We start from the raw sequence: 27,686 nt of genomic DNA on the forward strand, positions 1-27,686 counted from the left end.
TATGTTGGGCTTTGGGTGGATTCCATCTTTTCCAACCCAAACACACAACCTGAGTCTTAAAGGCTTCCTTCTGAGACCAGCGCTGGAGTCACAGGTCTCTGGGTGGCAGCAATTGGAAAAAGGAGATGGGGCAGATGGGTGGTTTTGGCTTCCTTCTCTGATATCAGCGCAGGAATCACAAGGCAGCAGTGGTGGCACATCTTAAACTGTGTAATCTGAAATACTAATAATTCTGCTCTTGATCCCACAGCCATTTTATTCACGTAAAGTTCCCATGGACTTCTAATTATATTAACGTCAACAATGAGGTTGGAATTTATGGAGTACAGTCATATTCTCTAGTTTTATGTACAAAGGAAACTAAAACCATTTTAGGCTCTTAAGTCACCTAGATGCTTTTGAAAATTTTACCCTACCTTCATTAGTAACTGGTTGCGGGGTTGGCCCTGGTCTACAGCTCTCATACTCCCACAAATTCATTAAGACTTCCAAAACCAATTTGTTCACTTATAGTTGTTGCATAAATTATATACATAATAGAAGCAGTGAGATGATCTCATTATCTTTCCAGGCAATGTTGGTACAATGGTTCATAGCACGGGAGGGAAAGTATTTACTATATTAAGTTATGTGGAAAAGGTTCAACAATGCAAATAAAAATGTTAAGAAAGCACTTTTAATATGATGATAGAAATAAGTGTCACTACTAGTCTTCTCGTTTTAAGGGTCAGGACATAGAAAATGGGCAAGTTTCAAAATGATTACTGTACACCCCAAACCTCTACACCTTTGAAAACCAAATCCTACTTACATTAAGCACACAACAAATCCCACTGGTCCTCAGTGTGTTCATTTGAATGTCTCTTTACATATACATGTGAGAACATTAAAATATGTGCATGTTATGTTTGGTTTACTGTGTGATCTCTCACCGGATTTTTTCTGTTTTTTTAAATGAAAGATATTATGTTACTGTAACATCACAATTGGAAATTTACCTGAACATAATGTAGTCAATTCCAAGTTATGGTTCCCAGATCAACCATACTGTAATTTGGCTCTTTTGTGCATATGTAGCATTTTTGCATTATTTTTTATGGGGATGATGCATAAAAGTTAATAGAAAATTCCATGCTTATATACACAAGGACAAAGTTATTGTTGTTGTGGGAACAGAAACTTTTTCATGTGAATTCTTAACCATAACGTTACATTAAGATACTGTTTTGCATTTAACAAGGATATTGTTAACTTAAATAATATATACCCAGTCTAAATGTACTTCAGCAATAACTACATAAATCAACTAAATCCTACTCAGTAACTGCCTTACTTTTTAAAAAAATCCTACTTAGGGATTTTATTAACATTAAAGTTACTGTCACTACAAAATAATTGCATTTGAAGAGAAATCTTGTTAAAATATAATCTTCAGTTTTGAAATGTTCTGCTAAATAACTTTAAATAAACTGCTTAATTGCAGTTCCTAGATAAAAATAGAGACTCAAATTAATACATAATGTGGATTTTGATAATAGCTCTTGCTACGCCTACTGCTTCAAAATTGGTTGGAGCCAGCTTTACTTTTACTATTAACTTTTGTTAATAATGTTTTTTTGGAATCTTTCCTTTTGAGGGCTATTGTAAGTATGTTTCCAGCTATCCTATGACATTTCATGTCTTAGAACCAAAAGTGGAAAATTTTAAAAGGAGGAAACTTCCCAACCCACTCAATGGAAAATCTGTATAAAAGAAAATCAAAGTCAGACTACAATTAAGATGGGAAAAATGTAGAAGGATGCAACAGAGAAAAACCAAATGAAGCAAATTCCTACATTCAGGCATTAGCCAAGGCTAGCTGTTAAAAGGATGCTCAGCATCCCACAAGAACAGCATTATAGAGAAGACAGTTCACCCAAGATGGAGGAATTGTACTGAGAATACTTTTTCTAAACAAGACACACTAAGTTTTATGCTGGGATGAGAGAGAACATTTATAAGAAAAGAGAATTAGCTGAATATGAATGGGGAAGAAGGAAATAGCATTAAACATCCTGGTCCAAATTCTGCTCAATTCCCCAGTTGCAATTCGTAAGGCAGTCAACAGCTGCATCCAAATAACAGAGAAAAACTGGGCCCCTCTGTCTAAAGAGACCTTATTAGAAGTAACATGGTATCCCAGAATCAGTGTAAAATATTTTCAGTTTTTATTAAATGTTACTCTCTTTGTTCAAACCCTGTACATACGTAAACAGTGAAACTGGGAGTAAGCAAAAAAAACAAACAAAAAATCTGTAAAGGATATGAGGTATTGAGAAGAGCTGAGCAAACACGTGAAATGAAGATCCCCACGCAATCTGCCAGGGAGCAATGTATGTCATAACAAACTGTAATTTTTGCAGTAGTTCCCACAGCTGAAAACAAGAGAAAGAAAAAAAATATGATGACATTTACAGGTATCAAGGTAATTTCAACAGTAAAATTTTAAAATTCTAAATCCTTCACAATTGTGCATTGTCAGGTAACTGTACTGGAATGAATGAAATTTAGTTTCTATTGTGCTACTTTATTCACTCGTATTAAGGTCTTGATTCAGGAAGATGCTAAGGCATGTATTTAACTTTAAGCACGATTAGTCTCATGAACTACTCAAGTATTTAAATTTAGATAGATGCTTAAGTACCTAACTGAACTGGGGCCTAAGTGATTTTCTTTTAAAAGCATTTGTGCTCAAAGGAGTAAAATTGTACCGTTATGTGCTAACTTAGTTATCTTGCTAACTTGTACTATTATCCATTAATTTCTATGATATTCTTTTAGCACCACCAGGGAAAATTGAAGAATAGGCACATAGACAGCTGAAGAATAGGCATATTTCTGCTAGCAGAGATTCCCTTATTAAATTGGGACCTCTTGGATCTAATCTATAAGCAGCCTAATCATCGTAAGTCTTCTGAGATTTGTGTCTATCAATTTCCTTTCATGTCTTCAGCTGTTCTGGTCAGAGAAACAAAAAACACATTCTATTAAATAATACTTCTTAAGAAGTTCTAACATATTCATTTAAAAAGCCAGAGAAAAATATGTTGTTCTTTTCACTGTGCATGACAATATGGTAGAAAAGGTTAGAGATAACTATATTGGGAATAACAGTAAATCTGTAACTGGTGTTCAGTAGACAAAACTGGAACGCTTCATACAATGAAGCGCACTGCTGGGACAGGATGGCAGAGAACATTGGTTTTGACTTCTGTAAAATGTACATGGCTAGCTCCCTACTCAAGAACACCATATGTCTATTTCCTGAAGTGGTGGATTTTTACCCCCCAGCTCCCTCTGCAAAGGCCTGGAGCAGAATTTTTGTGCTGACTAGACTGGGTCATCAACAGATTCCTATTGGAGTGTTGTCACCTGACAGATTATGACAAGCTTTGGCCTTCAACCAGGGTTAGTAAGAAGCTCACATGCACTGTACACAAGAATGAAACAGGAATGTATGCAACACTTCATAACATTGTAGCAACACGTCCTGAACAAGCATTTTGTACCTACTACTTATTTTGACTAGTGAAATGAAAAAAACAGAACATTTTAGGCCTCCCAAGGAAAGCCTGAAGGACACAGAGGCTATGACTTCACTACAGAGCTAATTCAAGTTATCTACACGAGTTCCTTCTCTTGATTTAGCCTAGCTCAAGTGAGAGCATTCACACTGCAAAATAATACTTGATCTGCTGTGTCCATTCTGGTGCTGCACTCATTTATGTGTGGCACTAAGACTTGTGGAGACATATTCCATAGTTCTTGCTGCTACAGCAAGCTGAGCTGCTCTAATGAATTCTATCTCAACGAGGAAGTCGAAGAACTTGTCTTTCCTTTGCACACAGGCGGAACTGTTGGAATGCAATGGAGTACTAGTGGCACTCAAGATTACCCTTCATCCACACTTCAGGATGGTTGTGTTAGCAGCTGATGAGTTGTCTAAACTGAGCTGTAGCCTATTCCCCCTGACAGGCCAACCAACTCAAGGTACAACACCCCATACTTTTTGTGTGTGTGTGGTGGGGGATGGGACTCAAGGTAGTAGCAACACAAATTATTTTTGCGATAAAGACAAGTCCAGACATCATTTGAAAAACAAGGGCAGTCCTGGTAAAACCAAGTTGTACGGTCTCTCTAAAACAAACCTTCATTACCCTCCCTCAAATTTCTGTTGTGAGGTTTGTTTGTTTTGGTATATAAGGAATTCAGGTCTTGACTTACAGAGGAAACAAAGTAGACACTACTACACTTTGGAAGGACAAACCAAATACACAACTATAAAATGGGGAATAATGGGTTAAGCAGTAGTATTAAAAAAAAAAAAAGGAGCTGCGTGTTGTGGTGAATCAGAAATTGAATATGACTCAAAAATATGATGCAGTTGCTAAAAAGGCTAATATTCTAGGAGTTAACAACAAGAGTGTCATATATAAGACCTGAGAGGTAACTATCCCACTCTATTTGCCATTGGTGAGGCCTCATCTGGAGTACTGTGTCCAGTTTTGGGCCCCACACTACAAGAAGGATGTGGAAAAATTGGAAAGAGTCCAGCGGAGAACAACAAAAGTGACAAAGCGATTTAGAAAACCTGACTATAAGGAAAGGTTAAAAAATGGGCTTGTTTAGCCTTGAAAAAAGAAGACTGAGAGGGACCTGATAACAGTCTTCAAATATAGTAAGGGTTATATAAAAAGAACAGTGACCAATTATTCTTCATGTCCACTGAAGGTAGGACAAGTAGTAATGGGCTTAATCTGCAGCAATCTCTAGAACAGGTTTCTAAGGCAGGTTGTGGACTCTCCATTGTAACAAATACATCAATTTCCTGCAATAATTTTGGAAAATCTTGTTGAATTAAGTTTAAATAGCTTTGGGGTCTATTGTATTATAAAAGCAAAGTTTATGAATTATAGTTGTTATTTTTTAGATGTAGCTTCTCCAGAGTGTGGAGATGTGGCCAGCATAAACTCTGGGAAGCACTACGAGTTTCAAAGAACTACTTTAAACAATGTGTCAGGCAAGAGGGAACTTTTGGGACAAACAAAATTAAGTGGGTTTCTTGGAAAATACCTGGTGGTGGGATGGGGAATACAAATTCCCACCTCCAGACCCAATCTTTTGATGCTACACCCTGAAGAGAGAACCATTGGCTAGATGATTACTTATTCACAGTATCTGCAGTCAAAGACCCAGACTGTACAAAAGAAAGAGTAACCCATGCACAGGTGTTCTTGTTCTGAGCAAAAGCTGTTACGAACTTGTGACCACAGAAAAACTCCTTGGTGGGGTTTGAAGGAATAATCCTGCCAGAGCCCTTGTTGGAGTTGGGGGTGATCTCTGGTAAACCTGTTAGCATGTTTGTAAGTTTTTTTACAGTTTTTAATATGTTTTCTCTATAACACTTTCACCTTAAGAATAAATGTGCTTGCTTAGAAAGGGCTGTTTGATAGCTTATAACTTCAGGTAATTATGTTGTTCATGGCCTTCAAAGAGTACGGAAAGCACAGACACTGGCTTGGTTTGGCCACCTGGCTTGTTGGGGAACTCACAGTGTAGGCAGAGAACTGTGCAGCCTGGAAAAATCCTGGTCAGGAGGGATTGAGACATGGTCTCCACCCAAGAGAGGTGACGGCTGAGGAGCTGGGAGCCTAGAGTAGGTGCCCTTGCTGAACCACAAGGGGGAAACACAGGTGGAGTAGCTCTGAACTGTATCACGTATTTCTGGAGGACAGATTGGACAAACACCTGTCAGGGATCATTTAGATTTACTTGGTCCTACCTCATTGCAGGGGGTTAGAGGTCTCTTCCAGTCCTACATTTCTATGATTTTCTGACTTTGACTGGAGGACTATGACATTAAGTATGGCATGCAAGTGAAACCTGATTGAGAGTAGAGCAGCCTTTTATTCAGGCTGTTTAATCTTCTGGGTTTTTTGTTTGTTTAACCTCTATACATCTGAAATGCTTGACTGAACAGCTGGGGGAAAAATCTCTCTTTTCTTAAAAGCTAACTCCTCAAATTTGAGACCTTCAAAAACTCAAAGTGAAACTATGGTAAAAAACACAAAGGTCTGCCTTTTCATACTGAAAATCACAAGCCCACAAATCAGCCCAAATGCACTCAAAATGCAGTCAACATTCACCAAATGGTTCTCAAATGTCAGCAAACATAGTTCAAGTTTTGGGTTGTAGTAAAACCTAAACTAAGGGGAGCCTTTTCCGTTTTGTGTTTCAATCGTTTTATGAATCACTAATATCTACACCGTTTTCCAAAATAGAAGGGACTCAGTAGGTCTTGGCTCTCTGCTGCCTATCACACACACCTCCACTTGCTACTTCTGACAGAAGGAGAAAGGATGCTTTCTCCATCCAGCCAGTTCATAAGCTCAATGCACTCTTCCTCCAGAAGCAAAGAGGAGGACAAATCAAAAAGAGCTGCTCTCCCCACTGGCCATTTCCTGAACTTTCTGCTATTTGCCATCACACAACTAATGATTCTTAGAGATGGGTGGTGGAGTGTGTTACCAACTTCAAAAAAAATTATATGTAAAAAGGGAAATTCTACTGAGTTTTCCTTTTTCTGCAGAACACTTTAATGATGATGTGACCTCTAGTACTTTTCATAGTCTGACAATATTTGCCAGAGAAATTGTCACCTTCATTCATTAAGCAACCACAATATAAAGAATCAGGAGCTAGACTTTCCTTTGCCAGATCAACCTGAACAGGTTTTATTCATCACTTGTTTCACCTAGATCAGAAATGATACTGAATACAGTCTTCTATGCCTCGCTTGAGAACTCAAAGGATTTACACAGTAACATTATTTTTGCTTCAGACAGGTACTGAAGCAGCTAAAATTTGCCTCTCCAAACACAATCCTCAACCACATAGGCAATATCATTGACTTCTACTGGTGGCACTGTCCTATAAATCTTCAGTTAAAGATAAGGTGCTGCCAGTTTAAAAGAAAAGGTTAAAATGTTTGTAAATGATCAGAAATACATAAACTTACACTTACTAAAGCTTTCCTTTTACTTTATTTGGGAAAGATGGTAATTAACTTGATCTTGACATGTTTACGGTAATATTAGATCACAAGAATGAAATCTATCTGTTGTGAAACCCTTTTTTTTTTTTTTAATTCTATGCTGAATTTTTGCTGATAAGCAGAAGAAGCTCCATGACCTCTCCCTCGGAGCTGCATAAAGGTTTTAGGTTCTAATTCAGACTACCTCTATCCCAATATGGGGTGGGTTATCAAAACGTATTCTTATTATAACATTTCTTCAGATCTTGAGGGTTTTGTACAGTTCACTAAGCAGAGGAATGAAATATTATGTAGTGGATGTAAAGTTTTAGCGTTCCCAGATGTTACTCATGTGATAGTTTTGCACAGCAACCAGTTTCTTGCTTTTAAATTAGTGAATATACTAGTATATTCATTGACTTTAAACTACTGCATTCCTTTCACTGTAAAGTTAGAAAGCAGAACAAATAGATTTTAATTATATTTATTTTATACAGATATGCATTTTATTATACTGATCATCTTTAAAGTCTTCTGTAAGGTAAAGCTGTTAGCAGCTACAAAATTCTTCCTCATAAGAAATACCTTCTGACTTAAATGTACATCAAAGAGAAAGAAGAGCTAAAGGCCCAGATCTGTAAAAATGTGTTTTTGTGTATGACTATTCTTGCCTTGTTGTACATACCAGATATCACAGATTAAATTCTGTGGGTTAATTCAATAGTAAGATTGGGTAATTACGGTTACTTACATTAAAGTTGTCCTGTAGCATCTGAAATACAGTTTTGTTTCTTTAATTATCTCCTTGTCTCAGGTCTGGTGGGCTTCTATCATCAGTGTAGCAAGTATCAGTTCATTTAATAAACTGAGATTGAAGTTGATAAGGATACTTTGCAAGGCCCCTATTTTGCAAAAGTTTTTGCCTGCATGGACCTGTCTATCTGTGTGGCATCCAGTGAGACTTCATGTCGGTAGATCCCTTTGTAGGACTGGGGCTAAAAAAGCATAAAAATGGAATTTACCTGCCATATTTAATTCTTGTAAAAATGTTTGGTTAAAACAGAAATTTTTTTAAAATATATTTGTATGCTTTGTGTGCAACATAAATGGCCTCTAAAACCATAGTCTTTAAATACAAAAACAATTTTTACTCCATTGGAACTGGATGCCTTATGGTTCCACTTCTTAAAATTTCAGGTTAGGCCTGGAGGATTCTGGGCTCAGACTTTCAAATGTTTCTTTGGCATTTAATTTTCCACATGTTCTATCAGTTCTACGTCACTGACTAGTACCACCTTGTGTATTTGAACTAAAATCTGTATTTGTAGGCCTAATTATTTGTACTTCATCTTCCTGATTATATATGTACCTATGTCCATATAAATTAACAAAAATATTTCTTTTTTTTAAATGGTCAAGTTTTTTTGTGGTAAATACTAAATTAAAACCTGCTGAAACCACTGTTTGTTTGTGTTATGCTGACGTTTGCAACAGAGCAGATTATGTCCTCAGTTCATAGCCTAATGTCATTTGAAACACATTCCTCTTCTGAAATCTTGGAAAACAGGATTTACTGGAAATAGTAATACTTTTCAGTGCTACTGCCACAAGCCATTATGACATTCTGTTGGCATAATTTGAATAGAAAAATCAATTTGAATCAGCAACAAACAAGTTTTGTACAACCCCTATATGCATCTGCTTCAGAAAGCTTGAAGCCTTTATTCTGTATGATTTCTTGATGCTTACCTAAATGAGACATGTACCATTAATGCATTAATAGCGTGCTCACCATTTTAACAAGAAATGGAAGGAGGAAACTGAGTTAACATTTTTCCTCTTCACAGGTTACTTTGTTAATTCTTGCTATATAATGTGATTTAGCAGCAAATTAAAAAAACGAATACATAAAAATACTTGTTATTAATCTCATAAATCTTTTTTTTAAAATGCAACATATCAGACAGGGAGGGAGGGTGATCAGTCTGGGGTACTGAGAGTTAGGGCGTCTAAGCTCTAATTGTGACTCTGTCACTGACTTGATGCATGATTTTAGGAAAGTCACTTTCTTTGCTGCATTTAAGTTTATCATCTGTAAAGTGGCAATTACATTTATCTAACACACAAGCATGCTGTGAGAGTTTATCAGGGCAAAGTTATCTGCATAATGCTAATAATCTGCTCTCTACATGTGCTGATCTCCCATTGATATCAACAGGAGTTCAGCACAAAGTGAACTCCACCCCTTTGCAGTGGGCCCTGCAAAAGTCCTCCACATCCTGGAAGCCCCGCAACACCTGGATATGGATGGCAGAGTGACTGCATGCAGGGCTTCTGCATTCCTTGTGTACCACAGAAGTGTGAAATTTATCAGCTCTAAACGGAGCAGGATGGGTGTATTTCACCTATAGGGAGGGGAGAGGATCTAGGTAAAGATTCACTGTAAAGATCAGAGACAAGTCTTCTGCTTTTAATGTTTGTAGAGTCCTTTGAAATTTACAGATGAAAGGCACAGTATAACAACAAACAGCAGTAACATCAGTCTTCCAAGCACTGTAATCTTAGTGCCACAGAGCATAATAAATTTACCTGGCAGAGAATGACATAAGAAGCACCAGACAAACCATGCACGTCTTATCTTGGGAATATGGCAATTTTCATTCCTGTAGAAAGAAATGTGTTGCCTGTGGGTGAAACTAAAAAACTTACCCAGCGATTTGGAACTAGCCAGTGCAGCCTACAAAATGGACAGAGTTAGCCAAAATAGGCCATGTGGGAGATTGATTTAGCAACTCAGTGCAGGTGACAGGGTTCCAGATCCCGGGCGAGCTCGTCATCCCCTTGGCAGAGGGACAGGTGTACCATCCCCATGGCACACTGATGGGTTTCCGTGTCTGGTAGACACCCGAGAATACCATCCAGGAGATCTTGCAGGATGCCACCAAGATCAACGCCTCCCTGCTGGCCACCGTGGCAGAAGATACACACCCTGAATACCTTCCTGATCTCAAGCATCTCATTCATCCTAAGGAGATGCTTCGTGGCGAAGGTGCCCCTGAACAAGGCAGACAAGATCATCTGGCAGCTGGTGAAGAAGTGGCTGTTCCTTTCTCAGAGAGCCAGCAATGAGATGATCTACACTGCCCACAGGCACGGCATCACCAACGTCCCCCACATGGGTGACTTGTGTGACGTCACAGTGATCACCGATGCCTTCCACCTGCTGACGTGTCCTGACGCCACGGTAAGGAACATCGTGGTGAACACCCTGTGAGACGTGATAAAGAAGCAGATCAGCAGAGCCCCCTCCAACCAAGACATCACCACCTTGGCTCCCTGGATGGCAAATTCGGACAGCGGCGACATCGCTTCACTGTGGTCCTGCGCTAGCAACACCACACGTTGCCTTGGGAAGCGTGTCAGCTGCCACTGAGAGTGGTGCAAGGAGCGCCAGGAGCTGAGAGTCCTGGTGCCACAGATCAGGTTCAATGACAACATCAAGGTCACCCCGAGTGCCAGGGCATGCTGGAGAGGACCCTGAAGGCCGCCGTCCACTCGCTGTAAGTGGAAACCCTGAAGTGTAAACTGGACCAGGGTAAAGCCTTTGAATTGACCAACAAGTGGGACGCCTGCAACCACTTCCTCACCAAGAGCAGCTTCACCTGTTTCACCAAATGGCAGTTCATCCACCAGGCCCGGCTCAACTGCGCCCTGCTCAATGGAGCTGTCCGCCACGGGAACTGAGACAAGCGTTGCAGGAAGTGCGACTACTCCAATGAGACCCTGCCCCACATCCTGCGCAGCTGCAAGCCCCACTCCAGAGCCTGACAGCTGTGCCACAATGCCATCTAGAACTGCCTTGTGAAAGCCATCGCACCACACCTGAGGGAGGTACTGGGAACTGCATCATTCCCAGTACTGACAGCCAGCTGAGACCTGACATTGTTGTCACCAATGAGGCCCAGAAAAAGATCATCCTCGTCGATGTCATGGTCTCCTTAGAGAACAGGACGCCAGGTTTTCGCGAAGCCCAAACTCGTAAGCTGGAAAAGTATGCCCCCCTGGCTGACACCCTGAGAGCGAAGGGCTATGAGGTGCAGATGGATGCCCTGATCATCGGATCCCTGGGCACCTGGGACCCCTGCAACAAGCACGCACTGCGGACCTGCGAGATCGGTTGATGCTATGCATGGCTTATGCGGCACCTCATCGTTTCAGACACCATCTGATGGGCCAGTGACATCTACACCGAATGCATCACTGGCCACTGATAGTAGCAGGAGGCGTGAGCCGGAGTGACATCATGCTTTGACTTTGAGAAAGGGTCCGAGAGACTTTGCTCATTGGATCACATGAACTGGAACCAAAAACTCACTGAATGTTAAATCTCACCAACTGAGGGTCAATGCATCCTCATCATCGTATCCACTCATTATACTCCACACCTGAACATACTCTCATATCTCAATTTCTGTACTTTGACCCATTTACCTTTTACCCCCAGTTGGGGATATTGCAGATTATGTATTCCTTATGCCATCTGATCTTTAACTGAACTTTGCACCCCTTGATAATCTGTACATTATTCCCTGATAACCAGAAACTTCCACGCTTAAACTCTGTACCATTCACTTTTTTGTTTAAAACATCATCTTAATTAAAAAAATTTCTTTCTCCTGGGGTGCATCCATGCACATGGCTACTACAGAGCACCACTTGGAACTAAAAAGTGTATTACCCAGCTGGAGCCTAGGGAAAGCTTGGTGATCACCTTTGTTAAGACCTGATGTAAAGAGCTGCACAGAAGAATCCATTTGTAGTGCACATCATATTTTTGAGTGCCATCTACTGGTACCTAATCTTTTAGCTATTTATAAATATGATACACAACACTTATAATAAGAACCTTCTCTCCCCTGGAGAGTTGCTACCCTCATCAGTACAGAGTGTGTGTGTAAACTGTATCACGCTATACTGCTAATGGTGTGTTTGTTCCATTTTTATGCAGTGCCTTAGTTCCTTTTTTTTTTTTTTTTTTTTTTTTTTTAAACCCTTAAAATTCATGGACTGTGTCAGGGAGCAAAGTCTGATGTGGAGGTCAGTGATGGAAGGATGAATGAAAATAAGTTAAACTACATCTCCAATATAAAAAAGGAAACATGAACAGCTAACCACAGGGATTATCCTGTCAAATATCAGATGTAGCCTTGGGTATTTTTGCTCAAAAGAAAGTGTCTTATCAGGGACTTACATGCTAGATATCAAAAGTTGAGGAAACAGCTGTGAGCTAAGAGGGTGCAGCTGATTAAAACATTGGATTTTAGTATGCACAAAAGGCAAGAAATGGATTAGAATCTGAATTAATGATTTAGTGCCACAAGCTTTTAACTGAAAGATCAGAATTACAGAAGGGGACTGAAAACTGGAAGGGAAGAAGAAAAGAGTCAGGATTCTGTCTTACAGTGATAATTAAAATCACAGAAGCTTGCAGGTTAACCATGAGTCCTGTAGTCTGTATTCACAAAGACAATCCAAAAGGTCCAAAATGTTAATTAGTGGGCTATAGCAAAGCAAGAAAATGGTCAAGGGTAACATTCTGTCATAAAATGGTGAAAAATAAGTCGATATGCATAAATTTCACTCTCCTTGAGGGAATCATGATAATGATGTTAAACTCTCATAGAATTAAGCCTAATCTGAACAAGTCTGGCAGGTTGTTACTGCCCGGCTCTTAGCTGGAGTTGCTGTGACATGAGGATCATCTTTCAGTAATACATGACATATGGTACAAAAGCAGAGAGAGGCTATATTAAAAAAGCAAACCTTTATTAAAAATAAAGTGACAAAATGTGGAGTTTTTATTACTCTAAAAATTCATGAGGGATGGGGGGTGAAACAGAAGAAATATCAAACAGGAAAAATGTATCCGTAAGTGAGCTCAGCAGGAGTAAGACTACTTAGGCAAATGAATGCAGTGTTAATGAAGGCAAATATAACAAGCTCTTTGATTACTCTGTCTTATGCATGAAGACAAATTCTGAACCCTCAGAGAATTTGACTATCAGAAAATATAAGATTAGTTCATATTTTAGTATTGCTAATTAGTTCATCCACACACACAAATTAAGAGGCCATTAGACTGCCTGTCAATAGCATACTAAAGACAGGAAAAGCTAAGATATAATCCTATTGATTAGAGATTTAATGTCATTGGGTCAGATGCTTCCCAACAGGATCTATATGCAAGATGGTGTGTGTGAGGATGTGTGTACTGTTTCTTTAAGACTACCAGGAAGCTAGACAGCTTTACAAAAATTCTGTTTTTTACTAGGCCCAAAAGTAAACAAGCCAAGAAGAGTTAAAAGGCATCTTTTTCATTTTGGCATTCCAGATGAAATAGTATCTGACAACAAGCCAGTTTGTCAGATCTGAATTTTAAGCTCCTGGCATACAGTATGATTTCAAGCTGTTTCATTGTTGCCAGCTCCCACCACTCACAAGGGAATGGACGGCAGTGCAGGTTGTGAAGATTATCCTCCAACCAAAGCATCCATTGTTGCTTTGCTGATCTTATAGGGCACCTTTCTACATTAGTCACTGGATTAAGCCCAGCTCAGCTGCGTATAGGTTAAGAGATCAGAACAGAACAGATCTGGAGACAAATCTTCATCCTATAGCAAGTGGCCTTGCTTAAAAGTATAGGAAGCTGAGATACACCAATTCTAAGAGGTCACAGGCTTTTTAGTTATCAGAATGAAGCCTGAAGCCTAACCAAGCATGATCCAAGAGATACACTAAGATCCTATATGGTAGATACTGATCAAAGTACTCGGATAGAAGAAATAAGCAGCACCTTAGCTTCCAAAGGTAGTTGAATTCTGTGATCCCAGTAGCAATAGTTCGATTACTATAGTCTTAAAGGAGATAAACCTGTTGAGAACAGCCATAAACCTCTTAAACAGGAGTCTCTCTCTTTGGGAATTTGATAATCTAGGTGAATTAACTGTACCATATGCCAGGGCCAGATTAACCTTTTGTGGGCCCGGCGCCAAACATATTTGTGGGCCCCCATGGAGGCAATGGAGCATGGTGCGAGGAGGTCAGTGTCCAGAATGAGGAGCCAACCAGGAGCAACGGGGCATGGCAGGGTCAGCTGCGCTCCGCCCATCCCAGTGCAGGGCACTATTTACAAACCAGCAGTTGCCAGGCACATAGTGGTATGCCTGGCCCTGTGCTGCTAGCATGTCCCTTCCCCTCGGGGTCAGGCCCATGCCATGCCACACAGCCCCTCCTCCAACTCCCTATGGCCAGAGACCCCCGGACCCACTATGTCCAGCGCCGCCTCCCCCACAAATGCACAGGGCCCTGCATAACACTACCCCTACCCAGCGCACCCCTGCCCACAGCCCCACCACAGAACCCCCACTCTCTAGTTCCTCAACACACATCTTCCCCAGCCCATCACAGCCCAGTATCTCCCCAGACCCTCAGGAGATCCACTCCCCCAAGCCCTGCCTCCGGGCTGCACTCACCAGCCCTGTGGGAGGCAACTGTGGCACAATCAGCCAGACCAGGGCTCCCTCAAGACCCACTTGCCTGGAGGGACCCAGCCAAGCCCCCCACAATACCCTGTTCCTCCCCATGGGCTGAGACTGGCCAGGCTTCTGCACCAGTCCCAGGCAGATCAGCTCCAGGGAGACAGGCGGGGCCTACTGGTGGTGGGAAGCAGAGACTTCCTGGAGCCGAATGTGCACTGTGGTCTAGCCAGGGGGCAGAGAGGAGCAGGGGAGTGAGGCCAGGGGACAGAAAGGAGCCCTCAGCCATCCAGCAGGCAGGCCAAGAGGAGCAATTGGTGGGCAGGGGGGAGGTCTCAGGGAGCAGTGCAAGCGGAGCAGGCCAGGGCCCCTTCTGAGCATGGGCCCAGCTCCATGGAGCCACTGGTGCCATTGTAAATCTGGCACTACCATATGCTCCTCAAGGCCAGAAAGTGGCCAAATTGGTACAAGAAGTGAAGCTGGTTAGAGCACCTGAATCTTTGTTTTAAAATACTAACTCTTTTAAAAAGAAGATTGTTTATACAGAAAAAAGAGCAGGGGCAGGGCAGACGTATGTACAGTTTGCTTAAATCTGCATCAGGAAGCCAGGCAGGAGCGTGAGGCTGGGAAGGTTCTAAGAACAGTTCTACAGTGAAAGAGAGAGAGACAGAGAAGCTTGATAATACTGTTTTCTTTATTCTAGTTAAGTTTCTGCTACAGCATTAGAAGAAAGCAATTTTTTAAAATTCTCTACCCACTGTCACATGGGGAAGGATGCCCCCTTTACCTCTCCTCTTCCCAGGACCCTACAGAGGGATCTCTACTGGGTCCAAGATCTGCAAATAAGGAAGGGCAGGAAAAGACAGGTCAATCGAAAGTGCAGTGTCCTTCCAGCAACCCCACAGTGAGTGCTCAGAAGAGTTAATGCAACGTACTAGGAGCTAGAATGACCAGCTGTCCCATTTTTAAAGGGACAGCCCTGTTTTGGGGGACTTTTTCTTATATAGGCACCTATTACCCCCCACCCACTGTCCCGTTTTTTCACAGTTGCTATCTGGTTGCCCTACTAATCACATCCCATAGAACAGGCTACTAATTTGTCTGGATATGATTTTTATATATAATCAAACCACTGCATACAGTATGCACGTTAAGGGCCAAATTATGGCTTCCTGGTACAGGGGGTAAATAACGAAAAGGATAGGTCACTGATTCAGAGATATCTGGATTGATTGGTAAAATGGAAGCCAGCAAACAATACGTCTCTTAAAATGGCTAAATGTCAACGTATACATCTAGGAACAAAGAATGCAGATCATCCTTACACATTGGGGGACCCTATCCTGGGAAGCAGTGACTGTGAAAAGGATTTGGGGGTCATGGTGGATAATCAGTTGAATGTCAGCTCCAAGTGTGACACCATGGTCAAAAGAGCTAATGCAATCCTGGAATGCAATGACTGAATGCACTCTTGTATCCACACCCTATGTACCACTGTACTAATCTTTGTACAAAATATGCCTTGTGATATTATTTGAAAACTAATAACTTGCTTGTCAATAATATCACAGTACAATGTGTGTAGCAAGTTATTAATTCTCCCTGATTGGTGTTGGTGGCACATGTTCAAACCCACATAGCCCTGATTAGGTAGGACTGGTCAGGTCGAGCAGGTCCTAAACAAAGAAGTGTGTTTACCTCAATTTACATATAAGTTATAAACAGGGTCCTCAGACAGCAGAGGGGGAAGACAGGAGACAAGGCAATCTGCATTTCAGCAAATAGAGGTGAGAAGAAACAGCATGCATTCTCTGTCACCACCAGACACCATGTCACCTTATTTATTGCTTGAATAACTTTAACTAGTCGTTACCCTCAGGAAAATACATTTCAAAAGGTAACAGAACTACAAAAGTGAGGGGCAAAAACACCCCAAGTTCTCTCTCTCTCACTATCCATCTCTCTCTCTTTCATCTAAGAGGATAAACTAACCAGTCTTTGGGAGCAGATCCAGAACTGAAATTTGGTCAGCCCTGTTGCTGGAAGCATGTGGTAAGAACTTCACCTTGAACCAAGTCTAATTTGTTAAGTTTAGAAAGGTTTTATCTTTATTTCTCTTGTAACTATTTCTGACTCAATACCTTATACTTAGGGCCCTACCAAATTCACAGTCCCTTTTGGTCAATTTCACAATCATAGGATTTTAAAAATCATAAGTTTCATGATTTCATATATTTAAATCTGAAATTTCATGGTGTTGTAACTATAGGGGTCCTGATCCAAAACAGAGTTGAAGGAGGTGGGGGGTTGCAAGGTTATTGAAGCGGGGTCTCGGTATTGCCACCCCTACTTCTATGCCGTTGCTGCTGGTGGCGCTGCCTTTAGAGCTTGGTGGCCAGAGAGTGGCAGCTGCTGGCCAGGATCCCAGCTCTGAATACCACTGCCAACAGCAGCACAAAAGTGAGGATGGCATGGTATGATATTGCTACCCTTACTTCTGTGCTGCTGATGGTGGGATGCTGCCTTCATAGCTGGGTGCCTGACCAATGGCCGCTGCTCTCTGGCCACCTAGCTCTGAGGGCAACACAGAGGAAAAGGTGGCAATACCATGACTCCCTTACAATAACCTTGCAACCCCCCACAATCCTCTTTTGGCTCAGGACCTCCTGTTTGAGAAACACTGGTTTCCCCTGTGAAATCTGTATAGTATAAGATAAAAGTAGACAAAAGATGAGATTTCACAGAGGAGACCAGATTTCACGGTTTGTGATGCATTTTCACAACTGTAATTTGGTAGGGCCCTATTTATACTTGAACTCACTTAAAAAACTCTTTTCATAGTTAAATAAACTTGTTTGTTTTATCCTTTAATTAAAACTAATCCAGTGTTGCGAACTGTTTGGGTAACTTCATTTGAGGTAGCAGACTGTTGTATGTTGACCCCCTTAAAGGGGCAATGGATCTAATATATTTTGACTCCAGGAGAAGGCTGGACAGTGTAGAACACAGGTTTGGGGCAGGAGAGAATCCAAGACTGGGAGTGTGTTGGGGTCATCCTGCAAATAGTAGCCTAGGCTACTGGAAGGCAGAATGGGGCTGTGTTTGCAGACAGGCTGCTGAGGTCAGAATTGCTGGACCTGGGCTATGGCTATACACAGACTCTGATGGAGTGACCTGCATGTTGTTTGGCTGTTTGTGAGTGGCACATGTGGGAACTACAGGAGCAAAGCATTGTGAGGCACTCCAAGTTGCAGAGTAAGGGTGACACAACCCCTCACTGGTCTGGGTTTTACCCTGGAATGTCATAGATGCATAAACAGGGGAATTTTGAGAAAGAGTAGAGAGATTATTTTACCGCTATATTTGGCACTGGTGTGACCACTGCTTGAATATTGTGTTCATTTCTGGTGCCCACAAATCAGGAAGCATGTTGATAAATTGGAGAGGGTTCAGAGAAGAGCCACAAGAATGATTAAAAGATTAGAAACACACCGTACAATGATAGACTTACAGAGCTCAATCTATTTAGCTTAACAAAGAGAAGGTTAAGGGGTGACTTGACCATAGTTTATAAGTATCTACAAGGGGAACAATTATTTAATAATGGGCTCTTCAATCTAGCAGAGAAAGATATAACACGATCCAATGGCTGGAAGTTAAAGCTACACAAATTCAGACTGGAAATAAGGCGTAAAATTTTAATGGTGAAAGTAATTAACCATTGGAACAATTTACCCAGAAGCAGAGCAGATTTCCCCCCTCGCTGACAATTTTTAAATTAAGATTGGATGTTTTTCTAGAAGATATGCTCTAGGAATTATTTTGGAGAACTTCTAGTCCTTTATTATACAGGAAGTGATCATAGATCAGTGGTGGGCAGCCCGAGGGATGATCACAGTGGTCCTTTCTGGCCTTGGAATCTATAAATCTAGGTGCACAGAATGAAGAGAGGAGGGGACCCCCAGTGTTCCTGTAGCAATGCAGCCATACTAAAACTGTCTTTACCCTCTGAGCTCCAGGGTGGGTGCTAGGGGTGACATCAGCATTCAGGGCTCCAGAAGAGGTTTGCATAGACACTTCTGCAGATTGTGGTCCCACTTGCCCTACAGCAGTTTACAGGTGCACAGACGCACTGGGGGAAGCACAAACTACACCTTTAACAAACAGCAAGGGTGCTGGGTAAGCATTTCCATTCCCATCATCCCTAGTGGCATTATGCCTGTTCTTGGCTTATGGCCTTGGCTGCTTGTGAGATCACCCTCATGGGATCATCACACTACCAAATTTATCCCTTTCTTCCTTGGCTTTTTCAGCCAAAAGATGCAGCTTCCTTTTATACCAACTCCCATAGCTGCATGGATGTCAAAGGGAGCTGTACTGGGTGTATTCCATTTGTGATGTGTTTGTGGGACGAAGTGGGGGGTAAACTATGTGTATTATCCACATTGTGAGTTTCCCTGGCTTAACTCAGTTAAGCAATTGATTGATGGATGTCACAGAGATGGAAGAACAGACCTTCCTCTCTAATATCCCTGAATAGTTCATGTCTCACTTCCCTCCCTGAAACTGAATAATCTTCCAGTTTCCATCTGATTATAGGAAGATCCTCAATGCCGATCCTTCCCACATCCTGAGAAGTCTAAGGTGACACACATTCAATTCTTGTTCCCATTTCATCTTTGCCTTACCACTGAAGAGTATTTTCTCAGCTCTTTGTAACTAGATCTTTTCAGATAACACACGCACCTCATAAGCTGTCAGATGGACACTCAGGATGCCTCCCAAGAAGCCCTGAGAGAAGTGATGGCTCATTTGAAGTGATTTCATAAATTTGTAGATTTGAAGACTAGAAGAGACCATCACGATCACCTAATCTGACCTTTTGCATAGGACAGACCAAAGAACCTCATCCAGTAACTTCTGCATCAAGTCCATAACTTTTCTTTGATCGCAGGTCTTTTAAAAAGACAACCTATCTTGATTTAAAGACTTGCAATGGATGCACTTGGATATGTCTGAGGAGGACAGTTTGTGAGCAGCTAATGTAGGTTCACAGTATGAAAAAGGCTGAGAACCCCCTATCCTAGTTCAATTCAAGAGTCAGTCATTTATTAAAAATAAATAAATAAGCTGTTCTAAGCATTATCTTGTTTCTTTTCCATGGCAATTTGAAACCCAACACGGCGTACTCATTTTGTGTATTTCTAACCAGTTTTAATACTAAACTTTTAAATTTTATATAAAAGTTGTAGAATTTAGATGACAGTAAATGCCTTCAAAAAAGCAGTAAATTAGTCATGTGACATAAGTCAAATAGCATTTAAAAAAACTGAAAAATTCATGTTGATTAAAAAGAACACCCCTCAAAAAACCCCAAACCAAGAGTCGAGTTCACTACATTCTCACGTTATCTGCATCACCTTGATGCAAGTGGCATGGTTGTTTGCAAATGTGGATAAAATCTGTAAGCAGTCATTTTTGCTGCAATGCCCTGATTTGCTCAGTGAGCAGTCATATTGATTTGAATTCTCTGATTTGAATGGATTACATTACTAGCATCATGATGGGGGGAAGAGGGAAGAAACACAATCACTAGGAGATTCAGAGATAATCTATCTGACATTACTAGTGGAGCTTATTCAACAGAACCCTGCCTGAGGATCAACTAACAAAACTGTGAACGTCTGCCAAATTTAAAGGTAGTTTCCTCCTGCGTCTGACAGAAGAGAAAATGGATAGGTGCTCACTGCAGCATCACTTAGAGAACATGCATGCTGTCTTGTACAGTAACTCTGCTCAAAAATTATCATCAACATGATTATGTAAGATATAACACTTAGAGTTTCATTATCAGACAGTGGAAACTTCACACCTACAATGAGTAAGTGGATCTGAACTGCCATTTTATGAATTAGTTCTGCGTCGGCAAAGGTGGTGGTAAGAAGAACTTGTTTTCTATTTTTTTTTTTAAATAGTTGTGAACATTGAGATTACTGAACTGTGCATTGAGTGAAGCTGTCGGCTTCTCTTGTTGCTGAAGCTGTACAAACCACAAAACTTTCAAGAATAGAGCTGGATGCAGTCTGTTTAAAGCTGACTGTGTGGAGAAATTCCTACACCATCTTTGTATGTTATCTTTAGCCCCAAAGTGATGAGATTCTATAAGAAAGGTCCATACAATTTTTAGAACTAATAAAAGTTCACAGTTTAATTAGAGTAAAAAACATGTGCTTTAGGATCAGAGATTAATACCATCCTTAATACTGTTTTTCAGTTGTTTTAATGACCATTGTGTAACTATGCATGTCGTTTTCTAATATGAATAATGTAGCCATTTTTAATTTTTTTTTAAAATATCACAAAGCCAGGTTCGCCTGCTGAACTAATGACCTGAGAAATTTCTGGTTTACTGAGATTTGGAAACAGTAGAAGACCTATACTATAGCTCAGTGGTGTAACTAGGCATTTCAGCACTCAGGGCAAGCAAGCATATTTGCGCCCCCTACCATTTTTCATCATTTTTACACGCCTTGTCAGCTTTGCGCCCTGGGCGGCTGTTCTGCTTGCCCCACCCTGTTATGACCCTGCTTAACTAGACTCTTAATCATGTCTATAATACATAACTTCAGGCCAATACTGTAGACTTTACCATATCAAGCCTCCCATAAAAACACACAGTGTGGTAGGCTACATTTAATTTACCATACACCTTTGATTATCTCACTCTTGCTCTGCTCACTAATCCATCTCCTCCAGCGCTAACACTCCAAATCTCACAACAGCTTCAAATAGCCAACATTTAAAAACAAACAGCAAAAAACCTTCACATCATCCACAGCCACAAATATGCAGCTTTCAACAAAAAAATTGTGACATGGCTATTTTCAAAAGTAACTATTGATTCTGAGTGCCCAATCTGAGATATCCTAGAGGGGCCTGCTTTTCAGAGGGCAGCACTTACTGCAGCATCCAAGCATCTGCAACCCTGGATCCGCCTTGCTCTTCTGAGCTAGTGAAAAAGTTGAGAGCACTTAGGGTTTCTATTACCAAGATCAACAACAATCTCTTTTGAGAAGAGAAACCTGCCACCTCTCCTAGAGCACACCATAATCCAGCTTGTACTTAAAAATGTCACTCAACACAACCAGCCTCTCCAATTACCACCCAGAAATCCAGCTCTCACTTCTGAGTAAGCTAATTGAGAAGCTTGACAAAGGCCCTCTAACTCCATCTCGGTAGTGTCAATATCCTGGACCTTTCCCAGTAAGGTGGTTAGGATATCAAATAGAGACAGCACTGGCTGCAGCGATGGCTGGCATCCATACTTATATTGTTGGATCTCTGCACCACATTTGTTAAGGTTAGGCATGATTTCATGGTTTTCTCCTCTCAGAAATGTGGCAGAGTTTAGCTGGATCACCCTGACGATATGTCTACACTAGGGTAAAGCAAAAAATATTCTCATCAGAGCTACTACTAGACCCAGTTGTATCAGGACCCATATACCATGGTGATAGGTGACTGCATTAAAACAAAACAAAAAGTAGATAATCAGTATTAGCACTGCTGGGAGCCCTAGTGTAGACAAAATTCAAGCAATTTCTAGTATTTTAGCACCATGTCAGTTTAACCTGCTTTTGGTTTGTGAGGAGCTGCAGAGGTCATGAATTAGGGTACAATCTGGAATTATGAAAAGAGTTTTAAGACTGTAAGTCTAACTCAGAGGGAAAAAAAGAGAGAGGACTATGATAAGAATCCATGAAAATTCAGAGTTAATATTGTAAAAGTAAAGAAGAAGCTTGAGTTTAAGGTTAAGCACAGTATAACAAGGATAATGGCCTGAAACTAAGGCAGGAAAAATTTAAGTCAGACATTAGGAAAACATTTCTTATCATAAGGATGATTAGATATTGGACTAATTTCCCAAAGGAAATTGTTGAGTCAAACACCAGAGGCTTTCAAAGGAAGACTAGATAAAAACACTCATGCAATTAATACAAAGGGCAACCATGCCCGAACGGCTCAAAGGGCCTCTTTCAAGTCATTTATGACTCTATTCTTAAAAAATGTGAATTGTGAACTTTTGTAGCATCATGCAAACAAAGTAAATATGAAGTTCCCTACAGAAACGGAAAATACATTTAACTTTAAAACTATTGGTTTTATCCTCCACTGAGATTTTTTTCTGTGATACCAATGGCCTGCTTCTGTTAAAATGATATTATAACAATTATATTTAAAAAAGATATTTCAGCCATTTATCAATGCAGTGACATTGGAAAGATAAATCAAACTATGAAAACATTTTATATCAAGAAAACAATGGTGTTTGTAAACTTGCCTTGTGAAACACAATGGACATCATGAAAAAATCCAGCAAGAAATTCTCTGAGATATCTCTGTAGTCAAATTGGAAGAAGATTACAGTAAAGCTCAAAGTAACAAATTGATGAACCGGATTACAGAATGAGGATCGGAGCAGCTTCATCCCAGCAATTGTTATCAGGAAAATATCACAGCTGTGGGAGTGAGGGAAAAGAAAACCTAATCAAGTTAACATAACAAAAACAATTAGACTATAACTAATGAACACGAATAACTATATTAGATCTACTCTTGATTGGTATGCCTATCTACACACATACCTTTAATTTATTTTTATATTAATACTAGTTTTTGTTTTAATAATCACGTTTATTTAATCCACCTGCAACAGCACAGTTTTACATTGCCAGCATTACATATCTCTGGAGTACTTACAGAGCTGTAACACAGGAACAATTCTGTATCATAAGAATAGCATCCATTATTGTAGTACGTACCTTATAACATAATAAAGATATAATTAAATAAAATCCCTAAAACACATTTTCAACTTGTGACTTAAGTCTGGCACCATTAATTTATAGCACTACAATTTATACAGCTTTATATTACAAAGCAGACTGTTGCCAATTACAGGCAATAAGCCTGAATCACCATGTTATCCAACTTTAGACTGGTGCAGTGATGAATCAAACCCACTATTTGTAAAATGCTGAAAATAATCCTCCATGCCAAGTACAAAACAACAGAATACTTGTGAAAGCATGTGGCAATTGACAGCTCAGAAAGTTCTAAATGGAGTAGTGCATTTTTGTCATTTTAAGGCTCACAGTTTGTGCAATTCCAAATTTATTTTATTTTTTGTGTCATTTATTCACTACATGTTTAATGAAGATCCAGCTTTATTTGAGTCAGGCTTAGTCATTACTGTCTGGGTGAAATGCCAAACGACCTCATTTCTTACCTTGTCAGAGATTCTTTCAATGTTATTTGGACTTCTGAATGCAAAACTAGGGACTAAAATAAAGTGTTTGTGACCGTCTTCGAACACCCCCTCAGTGGGATGAGAACATTTGTTGGATTTGATGTTCATCAAGAACAAAATTCTTGGGGCAGCGAGGAAGATTTTAATGGGGAGAGGCATAAAATCACAGAGCAACAGCAGCAACTGAAAGACCCTTTTCCTGATCAGGTTGATATTTATGCTCGTCTAAGATCCACAAAATTTCAAGCAGAAAGGAGTTTTTGAGCATATAATATCTTGCTAAAGGATAAGAGAGCATTGCTTCCTGGTAATTCTCTCTCTTTAAAGATATTGCCACACAGGATTCTTATTTTTTTTTTTTTTTTTTTTGAGATGGTGGTGGCAGGGGGGCAGGGTTGTCCTAACCTCCCAGTCAGAGGTGAAAGTAAGCCGGTACGGCATACCAGCAAGAGCCAGTACGCCGTGCCAGACTGCACTGGCTTCGGGGGCCAGGATTTAAAGGGCTCAGAGCTCCCTGCTGCTGCGGGCAGCCCAGAGCCCTTTAAATCCCACCTGCGGCTCCGGCAGCCGGGCTGGGACTGGGATTTAAAGGGCTCAGGGCTCCTTGTGGCGGTAGGAACTCCAGTCCCTTTAAATCCCGGCCCCAGCCTGGCAAAGCTCAGGGTTCCCTGTGGTAGCTGGAGCCCCGGGCCCTTTAATTTGCCCCGGCCAGCCACCTCTGCAGCTGGGGGCCCTGGTTGATTTAATGGCCCTGGGGCTCACAGCTGCAGCTGGTGCCCCAGGGCCTTTAAATCTTGAGAAGCCCCACCTCTTCTGGATGAAGTCATGCCCCTTCCGAAGGAGGCCATACCCCCCTCAGGACTCCAGCAGTACCAGTAAGTCCTGTAAGTTACTTTCACCCTTCCTCCCCAGTGGAAACATGGTACAACTGCCCTAGCTCAGAGTGATCTCTTTTTGTTGTTTAACCTTTTGAGGCAATGACAGTAGCAGACAACATGGTAAGCTGCCACAGATTGTCCAATATGCATCACCAACCACCACTCCCTTTGGTTCTGGAACATTCCAGTCAGTTTCTGACAATGCCGTAAGCAAGGGCTCCAATCCCTGCTCATCATCCCTCCCGACCCCCACCCCCACACTCCCAAAACACACACAGAGCAATGCCATTTTTTAAATCACAAAAACAGATGCAATTAGAAAAGTCAAATACATTCAGCCAGATAGGAACAAGAAGATGAAATTACAAAAACACATTGTCTCAAAAAACATCCTTCCAAATTCTGAGGGTAGGTGGACAAGTGAATGAGAATCTTGCAAGATGATATCTTAAAAAGTAGAACTGCAGGCGTGGAAAGTAACTTCCCCTTCTTTAAGCTACTGTATACATGACATTCTTCTTCCTGGAGAGTATGTAGCTAAGAACAGAGAGATAATACAGCCCTCTCTAATAAGAGGACTAAAGAAAAAGAATCTAGGGCTGCCCTGCCTTAGGAGGAGATGATAGCCCTGCTGGCTGCTTTGCTGAGACTCTTTCAAGCCCTTTTGCCCTAGTAACCAGGTATTGGTGCAGTTAAGCAGGTGTTGTTAATGCCTAGCGTGTGCAAACCCAGAGAGAGATATTTAGTGCTGAGGTTGGCTCCTTCAACTAATCATTTCTGGAGGAAAAAGGTTGGGAGTTGATTGGTACCTTTCCCACTCTGCTCAGATAATACAAGATTTTGGGACTGCTCTTCACTCGCCCTACTGCCTCCACCCTGATTTTTTTAGACAGTTGCCCTAGGGGACTTCATTTCAGATGTCATAACCAGGAACAATACTTTAACCTTATTTGGTGCTAGAGGCTCTGGGGAGCCCTAAATCCTCCCAAATAAACTCCTTAAAAAAGAATTATTTAAAAATATATATATATGGTACCCACATTTGGCAGTTTCTGCATTTCATCCTCACATTTGTTTTCCAAAAGTCAGATAAAAACTGAAGGTAGGTAATTCTTCATCTCAATTTCTTGAGTGATACCAGCTGATTTTAATTTTCAGATTACAAGGTCCAACTATCTTAACAATTCTCCTGATTTTATTGCAGGTCGTGCAATGTTTGGAATTTTTTTTCTTGTTCTTATGATGTGATCTCTGTCTTATCCCTCAACAGTGAAAGTACTTAGCCACTGGAACAACGAACCTAGCAATGTAGTGGATTCCCCATCACTAAAGGTAAAACTGGATGTCCTTCTAAAAGATATGCTATAGCTCAAACAGAAGTTACGGGTTTGGTGCAGGAATTACTGGACATGATTCTATGCAGTATTTTATGCAAGAGGTCAGCCTAGATGATTATAACAGTCTGTTCTGGCCTGAAAATCCACAAAATTTAAATGGTCATCATCTCCCACTGCTTTCACTGGGGGCTGAGCCAGGCTGCCTTCAGGGACTAAGGGAGACCCCTTAGTCATTAGGTGAGGGCAAGCAAGGATATAACAGAATGGGAAGGCACAAGGAATGAGAGTGTAGAGCAGCAGGGCAGGAGACTGGTAGGATCATGAGGAGTGTGGGGAGAATTAGGTAGACTGAGAGAGTTGCAGGGGATTATGATGTGCAAGAGGCTGACTGAAGAGGAGTGCAGAGAAATAAGACAGGCTGATGGGATGCCTGGGAACATGGAGTGCAGGAGGAAAATGGGGTACAAGGGAATCTGAAGGGTGCGAAACAGTGAGGGAAAAGGGAAGGAAATACAGGGAGGCAAGCGAACATAGGGGCCATATGGGCAAATGTGGAAGGAGAACATGTGTGGGGTAGCTGCCATTCTATCCCCCACTATGCTCCTCTCTAAGTATTCTGTCAAGTTAGGGAAGAGGCTAGGGAGGAATAGTGTGGCAGCTCTCCACACCAAATGGGATAAGTAAAAAATGAGTCCTCTCTGAGCAACAGTCAGGACCTGCATTTTTAAGTGTGTCTTCAAAAGGGTGAATTTAAAATCTGAGATGTTCACACCTACATTGGCGACTGGTGGCATTCCCCTAAAGGTTAAACTATCAGAAGGCAGACCCAAATATGATTACTTTTTAAAATCTCATGAATTTGGGGGGGGGGGGTCTGACTCATGATTTTGAACAGTTGGGGTTGCAATTCTACTCTGAAAAGTTACTATGTAAAATAATATCTTCTTACTCAACACATCCGATCCTCCAATGAATTCAGAGATATATCTGCTGACAAGTGTCAAACTAACATTTGGCTACTTTTTAGTTCTGCTAGAGCTGCAGAATCATCCCATCTACGAGAGTGAGCTGTATTTGATTCCAGGTAAAATTTTCAAAACATGCCTAGGAAACTTAGAAACTTAAATCTCATTGACATTCAATGAGACTTAGCTTCTTAAATGCCTATGTCACTTCTGAAAATAGGTATTTTTGAAAATGTTGTTGTATGCTCCTGTACAAAAGTTGATATAGTTTGTTTAGAATGTAAGCTCTAATTTAGAATGTAAGCTCTTTAGGATCAGAACCCTCTTTTGCTATATGTCTGTACAGTCCGTAGACTCATGGGTCTGGAGCCTCTACATGCTACTGTCATAGAAATTATTATTATTATTAATAATAATTAATAACAAATAGTTTTTCACTACATCCAAGTTAAAAATAATCTTATTTTAAAAACTAACATTCAGACAATCTGGATACGGGAAAAATAATGCTGCATTTGTAATGGTTCTTTGTTCCTGAACACAGGCCAGTTTCTTAACAATTTAAATCACTATAGTACTGAAAAAGGCT

General features: G+C 40.8%; 1 protein-coding gene across 1 annotated transcript in view; it reads right to left on the minus strand.

Annotated features, from left to right (window-relative positions):
- Nucleotides 1-27,686, minus strand: part of PCNX2 (pecanex 2) — a 253,204-nt gene that overhangs the window by 80,630 nt on the left and 144,888 nt on the right. The window contains exons 21-22 of the mRNA XM_075064158.1: nucleotides 22,949-23,126; nucleotides 2,304-2,414 (exon numbers count right to left, since the gene is read on the minus strand). Coding sequence (XP_074920259.1) covers nucleotides 2,304-2,414; nucleotides 22,949-23,126 — 289 coding nt within the window. The remainder of the gene's footprint in view (nucleotides 1-2,303; nucleotides 2,415-22,948; nucleotides 23,127-27,686) is intronic.

The sequence above is a fragment of the Chelonoidis abingdonii genome, chromosome 3 (assembly GCF_003597395.2).
Source record: "Chelonoidis abingdonii isolate Lonesome George chromosome 3, CheloAbing_2.0, whole genome shotgun sequence".
Classification (NCBI taxonomy): domain Eukaryota; kingdom Metazoa; phylum Chordata; order Testudines; family Testudinidae; genus Chelonoidis; species Chelonoidis abingdonii.